The sequence below is a fragment of the Gadus morhua genome, chromosome 13 (genome assembly GCF_902167405.1).
Source record: "Gadus morhua chromosome 13, gadMor3.0, whole genome shotgun sequence".
Classification (NCBI taxonomy): domain Eukaryota; kingdom Metazoa; phylum Chordata; class Actinopteri; order Gadiformes; family Gadidae; genus Gadus; species Gadus morhua.
In genome coordinates this window covers 21079415-21097021 of record NC_044060.1, presented here as the reverse complement: position 1 = coordinate 21097021, position 17607 = coordinate 21079415, and the positions used below count along the sequence as shown (strand labels likewise).

General features: G+C 43.1%; 1 protein-coding gene across 7 annotated transcripts in view; it reads right to left on the bottom strand.

Annotated features, from left to right (window-relative positions):
- Positions 1-6306: 6306 nt before the first annotated feature.
- chl1b (cell adhesion molecule L1-like b) overlaps positions 6307-17607 on the bottom strand; it is a 76444-nt gene continuing 65143 nt past the window's right edge. For all 7 annotated transcript variants that reach the window (XM_030374600.1, XM_030374607.1, XM_030374604.1 and 4 more), the window contains 3 exons: positions 10885-11016; positions 9741-9813; positions 6307-8195 (listed from right to left, as the gene is read on the bottom strand). In XM_030374600.1, the coding sequence (XP_030230460.1) occupies positions 7991-8195; positions 9741-9813; positions 10885-11016 (410 nt within the window). In that variant the 3' untranslated portion in view covers positions 6307-7990. The remainder of the gene's footprint in view (positions 8196-9740; positions 9814-10884; positions 11017-17607) is intronic.

Here is a 17607-nt window from a genome sequence, read left to right as displayed (position 1 = left end):
AGAGTGTAATGGAGATGGGGAAGGGGTAGTTAAGAGAGGGAGTGAGAGAATGGGGGTAGAGAGAGAGATATAACCTGACATTTATTTAGCTGACACTTGTCTAAAGCGACTTACAATAGGTGCATTCTACCGTGAAGATACGGCCCAGAAAGTGCAAGAATCACTGCACAAAAATCTAATCAAATAAGAAAACGACTTCAAGTGCTGCATACATAAATACAATTTATTATCTTACTACTATATAATAGCAGGCCTGTCTCACAAGTTACTCAAGTTGGTTAGTGTGCATGTACCAAGCAGGCTGCAGCTCTCACACACACACAGCACGCGCAAACGCACACATACACGCTCACAAACACACACACACGCGCCGACGCAGACGTTTCAAGACAAAGTCTGCGCAGGACAGCGCAGACACACACGCACCGCACGCACGCACACACATCCACGCCAAGCGGGCCTGCAGCTCACATACACACACACACACACACACACACACACACACACGCTCTCTGATGCACAGACGTATCAGGGAAGGGCCAAACCAGGGGGAATGGGGCCAACAGGAGGGTTGGGTAGGTGGGCCAGGCCAGCGAGTCATTAGTCATGATCTGAAGTGGGTACAGGGGCCCTCTCCCCTCCTGGTGGGGGACAGGGCTCGGGCTGCACGTTATATATTATGCTGAAGTTGATGATGCTGCACTACAGTATGCACACTGATTCATGGGAGAGGATTCTGCATTTGTCTCTCAGAAGAAGATATTCAGTCTCGAAAAAAGTGCAACGATGTATACAATTTTAGGTTTGTTGCATCTTTGTTGTAGGAGCCTTGGTCCTCCCGCAATGCTTTGAATCCGGGAAAAATAAAAAATATTATGCACAGGAATCTTGAGTAGAGATGAGCTCAGTAATCAATGGTTGCAGTGGCATGAGGTAAATAATGCGGAGATCCTAGCGCACTTATGCTTACAAACACATTCAACACCGACATATACTATTGTCCACGTTAACTTTAAGACAAAGCACAACAGACATATAACACAACCAAGTTAATGTATGTGAAAACAGGTGGCAGAGGCTTAGGGGATATATTAATGTGAGGTGCACTTTGACTAATTAAGAAATATTGTTCCCTTCCCTCAACAATGCTTCAATAAATACAAAATGGATTCTAAGATCACATCTTTATTGAACCACACATTGGGGCAGCTGTTCGATTAGCCTCTAGCATTTCAGATATATAGTTCATATGTAAACAGATGAGAAGTCGAAGCGCCTTGATGCAATTTAAAACTAATTCAAAAACTTCTGACCTTTTTCATAATTATCTGCTAATCTAGTAATTAGAGCAAATAAGTGTTAATGTCTCGTTCAGGCATGGGTCAACATTAGGTGTAATAGGCACTTGTTCATTAGCTTAAGAAAAAAATAATCGTGATTACTCAGTAAGCAACAGACAAAAAAAGTGATCACGACAGGGCCTTGGGTAAGTGTGATGGTGCTGGGGGACGGGGGTAGTGAGGATGTGGGGGGGAATAGGGGAGCGTTGGCGCTTGCTGTCCTGGCTGAAGCAGGAGCACATGGCCAGGGATGAGTGGAGAGGGGAGGTCAAACAGAAAGCCACATGGCTCTGACCTCCTGGGGCAGACACCTCACATTCTGACCCAACAGCTCTGGCTGGCTTCCAGACACATCCACGACCAGGCTGCGAGGGGGACCATGGATGCCCAAATGCCCATATGCCCACTCACACACATACACACAATGTTGCAAGTTTTCACGCACGCACGCACGCACACACACACACACACACACACACACACACACACACACACACACACACACACACACACACACACACACACACACACACACACACACACACACAAATACACACACACACACACACACAAATACACACACAGATTTTCCTGCTTCTCTCTCTCTCTCTCTCTCTCTCTCTCTCTCTCTCTCTCTCTCTCTCTCTCTCTCTCTCTCTCTCTCTCTCTCTCTCTCCCTCTCTCTCCCTCTCTCTGTCTCTCTCCCTCTCTCTCTCTCTCTCTCTCTCTCTCTCTCTCTCTCTCTCTCTCTCTCTCTCTCTCTCTCTCACTCTCTCTCTCTCATGCACACAAAGTAGATCCCCTACACACACACACACACACACACACACACACATAGAGACACACACACACACACACACACACACACACACACACACACACACACACACACACACACACACACACGTAAATGAATACACCCACACACACACACACACACACACACACACACACACACGTGCAGTCTACCTTTACTCCAGCGTATGTTCTTCCATGGCGGACCCTCCCAAATCACTGGTCGCTAAACCCTGGCTCAACATCTGTGTCTCTTTCAGATCTGTCAGCCAACACTGTGTGGTGAACACGGCTTGGCCACAACACACACGGGCGTTGAATCAGCCCCAAACACACCTCCACACAACCTCCCTAGCCCATACACACAAACACACACGGACAAATACACTTACAGAAATACAAGCACATGAATGACCGCATACGCACACACACACACACACACACACACACACACACACACACACACACACACACACACACACACACACACACACACACACACACACACACACACACACACACATGCACAAAACACACACACACACAGCATCCCATACATACATGTACACACAAATACATCCCTATCCCTCCTCCCCACACAAAATTGTTTGTATAAACACACACAATCCCTCTTCTAGATAAGGGATTGTGTGTGTTAGTACAAACAATTTTGTATTCAAAATCACACAGACATAATCCCCCAATCCACACTGACACAAACCCACTTTCACAAGCACATGCAGACAAACCCAGTACATAAACACACACAAGCACACTTACATAAATGCACACATTCATACACCAAAAACTCACTATAACAAACACACACAAACCCAACACATATTTTTTACCCGCACACACACATCACACAAACCCACTGTCACAAACATTCTCACACAAACCCAACACACACATTCACACAGACACGCTTTCACAGACACGCTCACACACGCACACACCCTACACAAAAAAGCACAAACACATACCCCCCCCCCCCCCCCCCCCCTCAAGCACCCCGGCTGTGTGTGCAACGTAAGATGCTGGGTGTTCCCCAACAGATAATGACCACCCTGAGAGAGATCAGAGCGCTGCTGGAGAGCACTCAGCGGGCCCCTCTTCCCTGGTGAGGGGGCCCGGGGCCCACACAGTTGACATTGCGGTGTCATCATCGTTATCCGGGTGAAAGAAAAGTTGTTGTCGGTCGAAGGGGTGGTGGGGAGTCACTTAAAGATCGACTCTCAAGTACAATCATAGCGCTGGTTTACATGCTGAGGAAGGAGAGACTGGGAATGGGTTATAGAGGACATTAGAAGCCCTTAAAGGGATAAACACTTTTGCATTACGGTTCTGTATTGCTTCTGTATGCAATACTAAACGGCTTCCTCTATCCTTGCCCGAGGACGAATATTTATTTTTCTTCACGGCGCACGTTTACATTAGGACAATGTCACACAATGACATACGGGTACATACTGTCATAGTTCAGTAGCTCCAGCTGGGTAATCGGAAGGTAATAAAAGGTAAAGCTAACAGGATGTAACTCAAGCGAATGGTGCAAATAAATTAGTTTTTCATAGAGCGCATTGTCATCCATTAAAAGTTTCCCTGGCTAATTTCAGAAGAAATTAAATTCCTGAGAGGCCAGACAAACTATTTTCCGGCTCACTCGACAAACATAGCGGCACTCACATAAACCATTTCTTACTCATAACTAATGTACCCGCTAGTCTAGACAAAGCACAACAAAATAATCTCAGAAGATAAATGCTAAATAGAATACCAAGGCTGAATAGAAATAAAAATATATCTTTGCCCATTCCTCTACTTAAGTTAACGCCCCTTCCCCCTTTCCAAGAAGTTGCTACTCGCAGGGAAAATGTGTTGATGAATGAAGCTCTCATACACAGTGAGCTGGTGACAGCTCTGGAGACCTAGGGACCAATTCATTTGCAGCGCAAGTGCGCTACGTTGAGATCAGTCCTCCCTCAGATGTCCCAGAAGCCTGTAAGCTTTGAAATAGTCGCAGGCTCCGGGAAGAAGAAAAAAATGGTTGCAGCGCTCTTCAAATGAATCACTCTTTTAGCGCGAGAAGCACTCCTGTGACGCCAACTGCCACAGAGATACAGCAGAGAGAGAAAGGGTGTTTCACTACTCAAAGGATTCCCATTTCCTCGAATATCCAGTTTATTTTCTATTCAGATTTTTATCTTCTTCTTGGTGCAAATGTGCAATAAGCGGCTTTAAAATGCCGCTTGTCAGTGATATTGTGATGGCAACGTGTGTGCTAGGCCTGTAATGTAAGGGGAAGTCAAGGCGAACAATGGACAGGCCTAATGACGCCAATGTGTGTGTTAAGAGGTTGTTCAGGAAGAGATTATCATTAAGATCTAGTGTTATAAAGGGAATAGTGCCTATTAGACATTGATTATTACAATAAATGTTCCCTTGGAGATGTTATACTATGGGGGGGAAGCATTAATTTAAAAGAGAAGTTGTTCTCGACTGTTATTTTCCTCCAATAATGCCAGGAAGCCAGAGCTTCTGGCCAGTGCGTGGCTATCGATTAGAGTGCTGTATTATGTATGATCCTCTCTGAGATGTAGGTGAAACACTGGTCGAGTGCTTTGTTTTAAAAAGAGAACTGAAAACATGCGTGACAGTCCACGTTCTGCTCAGGGCCACTGACCTGCTCCCTCCCCTTCCTTTATACCCATAATATATTAAAAATGCTCCATAGATGCACTTTGCTCCACTCCCTGCTGGGACTTCATTAGATGTACTGGGGGTACAATGCATCACTTTGCCCACTGCTTTTTGAAAATGCAGGATAAGGATTATGTAATGCTGTTTAAGGTCAGCTTGATGCATTACAAGGGTAAACGTAAACTAACCACTGGGATTTTTAAACACACACTCGGTAGGAGACCTGATTCACAGCCTTAGGCCATGTTTTTTCCTCACCTCGGTATAAAGGGTTCAATATATAATTTATACAATTAAGCCTTTCTCAGCTTTAATCTTGCTACCATGAACAATTGGTTATGAATTAGTTCCCCGTTTGAAGAGAGAGAATATCCCAGTATTAACCCTAGGGAGACATTCAAAATGAAGTAAAATTTTGTGGTTCATGGTGGATTATGAAATATCACAGGCTATGCAGTATACCTTTGGTGGTTAGGTCTACAACATGTTTTAGTTTTCATTCAAGGAATGCTGGCTCCCCCTGAATGTATAGTGTAATAATGACAAAAAGCCAATACCTCACAGTGTTAGCCACCACAGCAGCTTGTATTTCATATTCAGATCTATTTGTTTTGCTAATCCATATGTTTACTAATCCATGTGTTTCAGTGTTTCTACGAAGGCAAAGCGGTTCACCAGGCCTTAAGCTTTAATTGCATCCTGACTCGTATTTAGTTAAAATTTCAGTCTTTCTGTAGTTTAAAAAAAATTATGTATACATATATTTATATATAAAATTCAGTGCTCATTTTTGTTGGGCACCAGGTTCCTTAATGCGTGATGTGGACTCAAATTGTCATGTTTGAATTAGCATGTTCAAATGAGCATCAGGTGGCTACATTAGAAACAGGCAGAGGAAGAAACATATTTTGCATCCGTTTCAGTTCATTAGGACAAAATAGATGGTGGTAGTGGTTGATATGATCCCTGCTGGTTTCAGTGCTCCGTTAGATTGCGCTTCACACATTCAGAAGCAATGTCAAGACTAAAATTGCTGGATTTCCTTCTTACATATAATTATTTCATTATTCTCATTTCATCCCTCACTTTATTTGAATTGTCATAATTTTACCTAACCATTATTCCAGTCTTACTTTTTGTCTAAAACTTTTGTAGTTCGGCAAGAAAGACTGCAATAGTTGAGTAGTCCTAATATTTCTGTGTGTCCGCAATTTTAAGATCTTTGCGTGAATGTGGTTCACGCAAAGGAGTGTTACAAGGCTTTGCACCCTTCAAAATAAATCATGGCAAACTAGATTTATTTTAATGAATGATGACTTGAAGAGCTTCTTCTGTTGCTAACCGTTAAAGTTCAATATCAAGATCCCTCTGTCTGAAGCAACAAGACAGATAAGATGAGGCGAAGGGTCACTTTGGGCTCATTTTTATGTAAATGTGCACTCACGTGTGTGAAAAACAGACACGTGTCCCAATTTTATAATTTAGTCGAGTCTGATACCTTCATTCAAACCTATATTGCCGATACATAGACATAGTCATATCAGTATCGCAGAGTTACAAAAGTAAAGCAATTTTAATGACATAAAAAAAACACCAAATCAACATTATTAACATGCAAAACAAGCTGTATTTTTTGACAGAGGTCGAAGTTCAGCGGGAGCTTCTGTTAGCTCTGTTCCTGCTGAACCCAACAGCCGTTCGTGATATTAAGAACAAGTAAGGCTTTTTTTGAAATAGTGTAATATTGATGAAGCTTTACTGTAACAAGCAAGGTTGTGAAAGATCATTTTACAAGCCACCAGAAGAAGAAAGGAACAGTAATATGACTACCAAAGAGTCCATTATCTATTACAGTAACTATACAAAAATAAAAAGACTGTAATGAGATTCTAGGTTACGTTCATATATATATATATATATATATATATATATATATATATATATATATATAGTTGTAATACTGTAACCTAGGTTTTTGGGGTGCACAAAAACAGAAACAAGTGTATGTGCACATTTGATAATATTGAATAATTATAATCATACAAATATTTGTAAGTGCAGTGTGATACGCAGCGCCCTAAGGCGGTGAAGGATTTGGTACTATTTAGTAACTTTTGTTGAGAGACACTTACGTGGTAATGAACAGTTGTGGTCCTCCATCGTTTTTAAAACAGTTACAATCCCATAGAATAGATTTTAAAAAGATCCGCTCCAAATCCGCTCATTAGAATTTCATTCACAATAATAAAACAAAACTAGATAAAAAATGAAAATTGTTACAATTGTACTGATGAGGATTCATGATATACGCCTTATCATTTCTGATAACATACTCAAGGAGACAAGAAGATAACACCACAAATGATATTCCCTTCCAATTGATGACTCGTAGATTTGTTCCAATGCCCTTGGTGTTATGTCAAGTAAAACATAAAGCAGAAAGAAAGAAAATAAGTTAATAATTAACCTCTGTACACATATTACATCATATTTAATGGACGGATTTCAATATATAAAATGCAAATAGGATCTGCTTCAATTGAAAACTATTATTGGCTTGATATCCCAACCCTGTATTGTTTGTGTGCTACGGTACACGCGACAGAGAGACAAAAGCGTTTACCTTATTTTTTTCTTCATTTTCATTGTCATTCTCCTAACATACGTACAAACTTGACCATAGAATTACATTTACAAAAAAAACCAAAAAACAGAAAGAAAACCAAAAAACAATAACTGTATGGTCATAATAATAACCGAAAACAAAGCACTCCACACATACACTACAATGTAAAGTATACAGAATATATATATACAGTATTTAGTAAGGGCCATTCTCTTATAAATGGATCAGGCGGCAGTGGTGGGTTGGTGATTGGGCGCTCATGACGTGGCCTCATAAAGCCAGGACGGCAGTGCAGTCGGCAGTTACACATTCCAGATCACATTTCAGACCGTTTTGTGCACAGATAATGTCTTCCTTCCACCCCCCTCACGATTTCCTCATCCTGACGAAGAGGTTCGAGGAGGAGGAGGAGGAGGAGGAGGAGGGTGGTGGTGCCTTGAAGTCTGGTGTTGTATCTCCTCCCTCCCTCCCTCCCCTCCCTCCCCTCCCTCCCTTTCATCCCTCCTCCAATTGTGTCATGGCTTCCTCACGCCGGGGCCTGGGCGGGCCCTTTGATCTCCGTGGATACCCTCTTGTCCTTGTGTCCGGCGTACTCGCCGATGAAGGAGCCGTCCTCGTTGAACTGGACCTCCTGGTCGCCGTAGTCCACCAGGCTGTCGCCGCTCTCCCCGCCCGCCATCTGGCCGCTCAGCGAGCGCTGGCTGCCCTTCAGTGGCTTCTCGTCGTTGTCACTGCGTCACGTGCACGCACACACACACACACACACACACACACACACACACACACACACACACACACACACACACACACAGGCACACACGGGCACACACACGGGCACACACGCACGCACAGACGCCCCAATAAACGCACACGCGTAAAGACGTATAAAGGAACCCACACAAGCACACAGAGGAGAGAGGGATTGGAGATTAGAAATAACCTTGTTTCATTCATGGCTTCAATCTGTGTCTGCATTGGCCGTCACAAAGTGTTTTGGGGGTATGTGAGTGTGAGTGTGTGTCAGTGTCTGTGTGTGTGTGCGTGTGTGTATGTGTGTGCGTGGGTGTGTGCATGTGTGTGAGGCTACAGGCTGGAACTGCTGAAGTCTCCATACCGCATTAATTGGCATTAGCATTCACCTCTTGCTGACCGGTGTAGAATAATCACACAAACGCACTGGGCTAGACATTTGTAATTTGTTAACACCCTTTGTTCCTCGATTAGGGCTGACAAATGGACATTCTGGGGGGGGGGGGGGGGGGGGGGGGGGGGGGGGGGTCATAGCAGTAAGGCTGACACACCGTAACATGGGTTATTATCAGAGTTCTAACAGCTCCTGTTTATGGGAAACATCGTTAAAAGTAGGGGGTTATCGTTAAAAGTAAAAAAGAAATCCCAATGAAAAAAAAAAAAAAGTATTTCAGATTACATTACCGCCATTGTTTTAAATTCGCCGTGATATAGCGGGCCAGGAGGAGCGTGCAGTTCAACCAATCCTGGATGATTATTATATGGAGATTTGTAACGTCTGCATTTTGTGCCCCCTACCCCGATTGGGAGGAATACACAGGGAGTCATAGAGTGGAGGTAGGCAGTTATGAATTGGACCACTAAATGATTAATGAAACGTGACCACATATTACTGCCGCGGAGATGAGCTGCTTTCAATTACACTGATTGGTTTCCGCCTCCTGCTGGTCAGCGGCCAGCCACACGTTTAGCTCAATTCCCCAACAAGCAGCAGCGACCGAACCCAAGAAAAGATACGCTACTAATACAATCAAACCATCCCTTCAGGGGCGGGTTATGCGGCTAACTAGTTAGCAAAATTGAAACATTGTCCATTGCAACCTAGGCTTACGCTGCACGCATTAAAACACAAATGTCTCTATTTGTATGGCAGGGCATGTTATTCGCTGGGGAGCACAGTGACGCTTATTGGTTAAACAGCAAAGGCTTATTCGGGAATTCCAGTTGCTGTTTAAACCGCCTCCGTTTCATCGGGGCTAACTCAAACGTCACGTGTGTAACATCTGGAGGCGGGGGTCATGTAGGTACGGTTTCTTTTATAATGAGGAGCAGTAAGGACATAATGAAAGAGAGACAGAGAGAGAGAGAGAGAGAGAGAGAGAGAGAGAGAGAGAGAGAGAGAGAGAGAGAGAGAGAGAGAGAGAGAGAGAGGTTGCAACAACCGTTAGCATATCACAAAGTGATTCTATTATGCGCAAATGAGAGCGCTGTGGTTAAATACCCGCTCCAAGGTAGTTAGCGCTCACCTGTATTCACAAAATGTGTCATCATTCATGCCCTGGGACTCCACGTCTGGATGAAGGTCTTCTTTCTCCTTCACTGTTCGCCAAGAAAAAAAGAAAAGTATAATATGAGATTTTTCTTTTTTCGGTTTCCCGCAAGAGCTCGTGTAAAGACTACAACCCTGTGAGGAGGACTGCAAGACAGTAGATTACCATGTCCCCTTCGCTTCACAGAGTCATTTCAATGTTTTACCTGAGCCTGAATGGCTCAGGTAAAATTTTGTTTAAGAGGAACAAAAGGTTTCCCAGGGGCCCGGCAAAGAGCAAACATGTCTGAGAGCGAGGGGCTTCACTCAAATCCGAAAAAGGATTGACAGTGTTTAGGTAATGTTCCCCATCGCTCAATAGAAAATGAATAAATGAGAGAGAGAAATAGGAAAAATAGATCAATGAGGCTATGAAGGCAACCTGAATAAAAGCCTAAGAAGAGGGATGAAGGCGCTGGTTTTTTTAATTTTCCATTTCTGCTGACGACTTTAGGGAGAGCTGGCCAGGCAACCAACTGATGGCTATTAGCAGTGAATGATAAAGCTGGTAAGGGCTCTCCTGTCCCCAGTAAAGAGAATAACATTAAAATACCACAATGCTTATGTCATCATTGCCGACCACGCTGCCCCTGAGTAGCATTAGCATATCCTCAGCATATAGGCATCATGTTGTGTTTCGGCGCCTGTATCAAGAATAAAAGGCTGTCAATTTGATACAGAACTCAAATGGTGGGAACAGATTGGAATTTTTACTACTAATACCATTCCATCTCATGTATTCCTGTAATAGCATTTGCAATGATGTGTAATTTCCGTCCTAGCAGCAAACACCAAAATGGAAGTATAATAATGCTTAGACCATCAATTAGTTAGTATTCAGGGAGATGCGTCTTTCTGTGTGTGTGTGTGTGTGTGTGTGTGTGTGTGTGTGTGTGTGTGTGTGTGTGTGTGTGTGTGTGTGTGTGTGTGTGTGTGTTTGTGAGATTGGATATTTTTTGTGTTTGTGTGTGTGTGTGTGTGTGTGTGTGTGTGTGTGTGTGTGTGTGTGTGTGTGCGCGCGCGTGTGTGCGCGTGTGCGTGTGAGAGAGTGTGTGTGTGCAGTTTTGTGCATTAATACCTACCGGAATACTTCCCTCCTTTATTTCTGTTGACAAAGCAGGCAATGAGCAGGATGAGTGTGAGCAGGGCGATAGTGGACATCAGGCCGATAAACCAGCCCTGGGTGGAAATTCCTTGGTGGGCATTTCCTAGACCTGCAGGGAACAATGACAGTGGTGACTTTGACTTGCCTCTGCCTTTTCATCGGGACACTTTGATTGTGCGTTTGGATATACAAAGCCCTATCTGATGCAGGCGAAGCTTTAGGGGGATGGGAGCTGGAGTGTGGATGTGTGTTTGTGTGTGTGAGTGTGTGTGTGTGGGGGGGCGGGGGTTGTGTGTGTTTGTGTGTGTTTGGGCGTGGAGGTGGTTGCCGCAGTGGAAACGTTCCAATATTAATATTAAACAGCTAATCCCCTTGTCTAATTAATCAAGCGCGGTAAAAGCCATTGAAATGCAATTCCTCACGGCGAGTCCACACACCGCGGCTCAAATCAAACACTATTGGCACCGGGATGAGAAACAATGAAAAAGCGGCCACACCAGCACCTTAAGTTATCTTCAAGGGCACACCGGCACTCTACTCGATGAGCCATTGACTTGTCCCGCTGATTTTTGTCAGTTTGTTGTTTTGTTTTGGATGATGCTGTTGGGAGCTCTCTTGCATCCCCCTCCTCACCTTAAGCCCCCCAATATCCTGCTAGCAGCGACAGAAATAATAACGGTTGCATAACCTATCACCCTTGTCTGTTCTGACGTAGCAGCCAAGCCCCCTGCCACCTGCCACTTTTATTGACCTGTTTCACCCCCCCCCCCCCCCCCCCGCCTCTTCATTGAAGCGGGACGTCTTACAAGTTTTAACTACCTCTGAACTTCTTCACTTACCTTTACCTAACGAAAAGTCAAGAAAACCCTTATCAGTGGATAGAACTAAAGAGAACGCTGGGTTTTAGAACTATTACACAAATACACAAATACACACACACACACACACACACACACACACACACACACACACACACACACACAAAGGAACAAGGTTAATGGTGGCCGGTTTTAAACCCAGAGTGGACTGATAAACCGGAGGGTAATATTAAGGTGATATGATTAATATGAGGCTTGTCGCTATGTCGTATATGCAATAAAAGCCTGAATCCATGTGGACCCGATTGCAGGGCTGTCATTGATATTTGCAGACATTTCAGGAGCAGATAATATAAACGAGGCAGCAACTGACAGAGTTGACAGGAGATGAGAACAGAAATGTTGGAGTAGAGGCTACGGAAGGTTAATGGTGTAACAAGGACATAATAAAAGCAGTATTCATCATTTCTTCACTTCTGCTGTCCCAGTTATTCATGATAAAAATTATGAAATTGAATGGTAACATCAGGTGAAGGCTATGACTTAAAATAATATAAAAAGGACAAGAATAATGTGAAAGAAATAATGCTACATAAATAATTATGTCATGTATACATCTTTTGTAATATGTGTCCTAGCCCTTGGGGATCTTTCATTCGATTATCTTTTTCTGTGGAAACACATCATCCCTTCTATCCATTCACCAAAGTATGGAGGATATTGAACAACGTGAGAACAAGTTTGTGTCCGTGGTCACAGCTGTCCGAATTGATCAAATAAGCACTATTCCACTTAATTTTCCTACGGCAAACATGCAAATCCCCTCCGCCTGCCCTCAGCTGAAGAGCACGTATTTGCCCAGGTGATAATTCAGCAACACAAGGACAAACACCTGGCTCCTCGCGCCCCCTCTCCGATGAGTGTGCATGACATCGTCACAGCTAATCGTGATGGATTAGGCCACTGCTATGGTAATACCCATTGTTGTTGCTGTTGGTGTACAAGCAACTTTCAATGAAAAAGGAAAAGGGTCTCGCAGTCCCCGGCCTAAAAAAAAAGAAAATATCCTAAAGGCTGATCGTCAGGAGCGCGACACTCTGTCACCGCCATCTTAATCCTGCCATTACACGCGGCGCAAAGCAGCTGCTCCCACAGCAGGGATTGGCTGGCCTAAAAGCCCCCCCCCCCCCTCCACTCTCTCTCAAAGTCACAGGCATCTTTTTTGGGGTGTTTGTTGTTGTTTTTGTTTGCTTTTTTTGGTGCCAGCGACAGAAAATGTTGCAATCCCCGCCACCTCTCAACAGCCTCCACTTATCCACTTATCTCAGTGTTGAGAAATACTTTCCTCCTAGCGAGAGCTTCCACACCTCCCCACACTCTGTCCAAAAGGACACCTGTTGGTGGTTCCATGTTGAATTGAACTTCAGTGTTGTCTTGTTTGATGTTGGTCGAGCTCACAGCCGCTCTAGGAGGGAGGGACATTCGATCCGCTTGGCTACGACCCACGGCAACTTTGCACAACTTTTTTTCAATGCTAGTACTATCGTTGGTGTATGCTGGCGAAAACATATGATTTTACACAATGATGGTCTAATTGAGGAACAGTGACAAAATAAATAATGATAATAATAAACAACAACAAACAATTTCTTTTTTGGGGTATACTGCCCGTCTAACTTGATGAAGCAGAGGAGTAAGTCCTGTAATAAAGGACTGGTCTTGTGGTTATCTTGGAGAGGGTGAAATGCTTTGCTTTCAGGCCCATTGGCGTCCTCTGCCTTATTAATAGCGGCCCAGCAGTCCTGTTTCAACCTGTTTTAAATACACAGTTGTCAAGCCTCTCTTTAATGAGCCCATACCTAGATGCCTCTATTCTCAACGATGTCAGACCCACATCTAAATTAAAATGTCTTTAAAAAATGATTCACAGTTGATTTTATTTCTGAATTAATTGCAACACAATTAAAATCTGGTATCAGGGCCCTCCAGAGTACAAAATCCGCCCAGCCTTAAGTATCAAAATACCTATCTGAACAACAATATAGGCCTTTCTATAGGCACTTTATTCCTCCCTCAGATAATATTACCTGGGGGGTCCCCCAATGTTCTATTCTTGGACCAATTATTTATTCCATTTACATGGGCTTTGAGGACATACTGCTGCATGGCCCAAAACTTTCTTAAATTAAATAATAATAAATCTGAAACTGAAATCTGAAACTCCCTCCCGATTCCACAAACATAATTACTTAAAACCTGGGCCAGCTAGCTACCTACGTCAAAACCTCTGCCAAAAATCTTCGACAGCAAAAGTCTCGACTGGATTACTGTAACTCCCTATAATTTGGGAAAGTTCAGTCCTCCATGTCACGATTACAACTGGTCCAAATGCTGCTGCCGCTCTCTGACTGTCTCCAGGTAGATGGACACTTCACCCCTGATTCACCAGTGACCCTCCATATGCTTCAGAATATATTTTGTACAGTTTGGTTTACAAAGACTTGCATAGGCTGGCACCGTCAGGTCGGCCCCCTCCACCAACACTTATAAAACGTTTTGTTGCCCTGTTTTTTATGTACTCTTACTCATTGTATCTGATATGTTTTGTTTCTTATAATGTGTGCCCACGTTGTGGCATCTAACTGAACAGCACTTTGGTCAACTATGGTCGTTTTTATGATAATGTTCTTCAAATAAACTTGATTAATCTGTAAGATATCTTCTTTTAGGATCAATCTTTTGATATAAGGCTAAATACTAGATAGATATCATCTGGTATTTTTGGGCCATTACAACTGCGTGTGGTGTGGTAGCCTAAATGTGCTCTACTCTTAGGGCTGCACATACACTAGTTACTATTACTAGTGAACATTTATTTTTGGAAATAAAACCCAAATATCATCATGTAGGAATTAATATTGTTCATTATTCTTTATTTTGACAACAACGCCCCATCTTTATATCAAGAAAAATATATTAGTACCTTTTATCTTATGTTAGGGGTCTCAAACTCAACCTACCTGGGGGCCGCTGGAGGTAGAGTCTGGGTCAGGCTGGGCCGCATCAATTATTCAACAGAAAAAAGGAGCACAACTGACCCAATCTAAGTTAATGATTGGGCTATCATTAGATCACGTTGGCTATGGTATCGCTGACATGGGACGTTTCATAGCGGTTGGTGGAAACCGGGACATTTTACTGTCCTTTGGCTTTTGTCGGGACTCAAGACACGCGACTCAAAATTGGGACTGTACCGGCAAAACCGGGACATCTGGTCACCCTATCACAAGCAATAAAAAAGCGTGGGAAGCCACTCAGCAAAAAGGTGCGTTTGACAACAACGCGTGGGCCGCACTAACACTAAAATTTGATGTCAAGTAGGGGGCCACAAAATATCATCCTGCGGGCCTCAATTGGCCCCCGGGCCGCGAGTTTGAGACCCCTTAAAGGCTGCAGTTCCATTAGGTTGAATGGGATTTGCTTGCTGCTTTTTCTTCTGTGTGTGTGTGTGTTTCATATTCATATAGCTGGATCAAGTAGGTTTGGCTGTGGGGGACAATTTATATGCTAGAAGGTGAGGAGGAGAGATGATGGAGGGTCTAAAATGAAGGACTAATCCTATCCACTTGGAATACACTGCTGTAAACTATTTACTAGTGAGTGCTAGCATACATGCTACCTTTACATCTAAATAGATAGCATTCTAATAAGTGACAACTGAGCACCAACAAGCACAATAATAATAATAAACAAACAAATTATCCATCAGTTCTGTGTTGACACTTTCTAAAGTTAAAGTTTCTTCTAGACACGATTTGCTGAAAAGAGTCTTTAGAGAGGACAGACTTCACCCCGGCACTTTAAATCACACACACCTGCCGTTTAAGATCGTCACCGGAACAACTCTCAGTGGGGTTCACAAGAAGGTGAATCACTGTTGAATTTACATGTAAAGTAGTACATGTCAACATCCTGACAGTGTACTCAAACACACACACACACACACACACACACACACACACACACACACACACACACACACACACACACACACACACACACACACACACACACACACACACAAGGCTGGCACAGGCTTACACAGCCCCTTGTTTACTTTGGACCTTTTTATATTCATTACTTGAGGCAGGCTACCTGACCCAAAACAGGCTGAACGTGGCTCTTCTTTGAGTCCCAGCCACTGCAGTTGGTGTCAGTGTTCATGCGCAGAGCTGGGATTTTGTATATGCCTTATATGCCTATAAGGCATACAATAAGTTAATCCTGCCATTAGTTTACAAAATGGATCAAAAATAATACATTATCGTTGTATTAATTATCAACTGATTGTTTGTTCTTGACTTTTCTCCCGGAGAGTCACACTTTGTCATCCATAATTAGATGAGTGTGAGTTTGACAGTGTGGTTAGCAAGCACGGTATAGATGATCAGCTAAAGCATGCAAGAGAAAAAATTAGAGACAGCCGACTATTGCTAGGATATAAAAAGTCGATATCAGAGTCACAAATGAGGCTAGATTAATAGGATTAAGTAGTTGCGTAGGTTTCAGTGTTGCCGTTATGCATGAAGCCCTCAGCTGGCTGAAGGAGAGCTTTGCGTTGGGCTAATGAAAGTAGGCATGGAAGTGCTCTCTGTTGATGATGGGGGAAAACAGCAGACAAGGTCAATTATCCACAGATGACTGGTGTGTCTAAACCTTTATGCAGGTTCCCCCTTGTGCAATTCAATGCGTCTGAGAGGTTCTGTCTGCGGTCAAGTCCGCTCAGGCTGGGATTTTTTTATTTTCTTGTTTGCATTTTTAGTAGCCGACTGCTCTACTTGGACTAAACCAACCTTGTCAGACTTTCAGTTCAACGTTCAACTCTGGGGCAGAGTTTTTGTTTCGTTTGAATGAGAGTGGATGAGGTTGTTATTGTTCTCTCTGAGGGTGACCTGTTTGAGAATATTTTAGCTTTATGGTTATGTAACCCTGTGTATGAGCAGAGACCCGTTACTGAAGTCAACAGGAGAAACCACAGTGGAGGCTGGAGGGCAAACTAAAGAATAAAAAATAGAAGACAGGAAACAACTTCCATCCATACAGGAACACATACGGCTGCACACTGCCTTTCATAACGATGCGCCATGGACACACACACTGCTAAAGCATGATGAATATGTCTTTGCTTCATAAAAGACAGCAATAGTCTAATAGGTATGACACATAGGACATTTGACTGTAATGTCAAACCTACAATAAGTATATTCAGGAGGCTTTGCTATACTATGCTGTTGTGACACAGTTTAAAGGCACAATGTGTTTCACTGGAATGGCTGGTATTTCACAATATATACATTTTTCACATTGTAAAGGCTATGATGGCACTTTGGTAAATCCATGTGCATTCTCCCATTTTCCCTATCCTCTTCTTTGAGATCACTCATGCCAAAGCCCACAACCCACTTGACTGGAATTGTAATCAACTTGCACTGATAAGGAGACCAAAAAGAATGAGAAAATAAATTACATGTTTTTGGAAAAAAAATATTATATCCTTGAAGGCCTCTCATTAAGACCCCCTATCTGGCAACATGTTTATGATTACACAACTCAATATAAAATCCTCCAGTTTCCCCCGCTCAAAGCAATTTTTCTTCACTGGCTGATTGTTCCATAGCTTACATTCTCAGGCCCAATCAATAAGCACTTGCCCCTTGAAGACAGTGACAAATGAAACACACTTCCACAGCCATATAAAATTGTTTATCCACAAAAACAAACCGACATGGAGATTTGAAAGAGCTTGGCTGCACATACATATATATATATATTTGTGACTCTGATACAGTGGAACAGCCAAAGAATGACCTAACCTTGTCTTC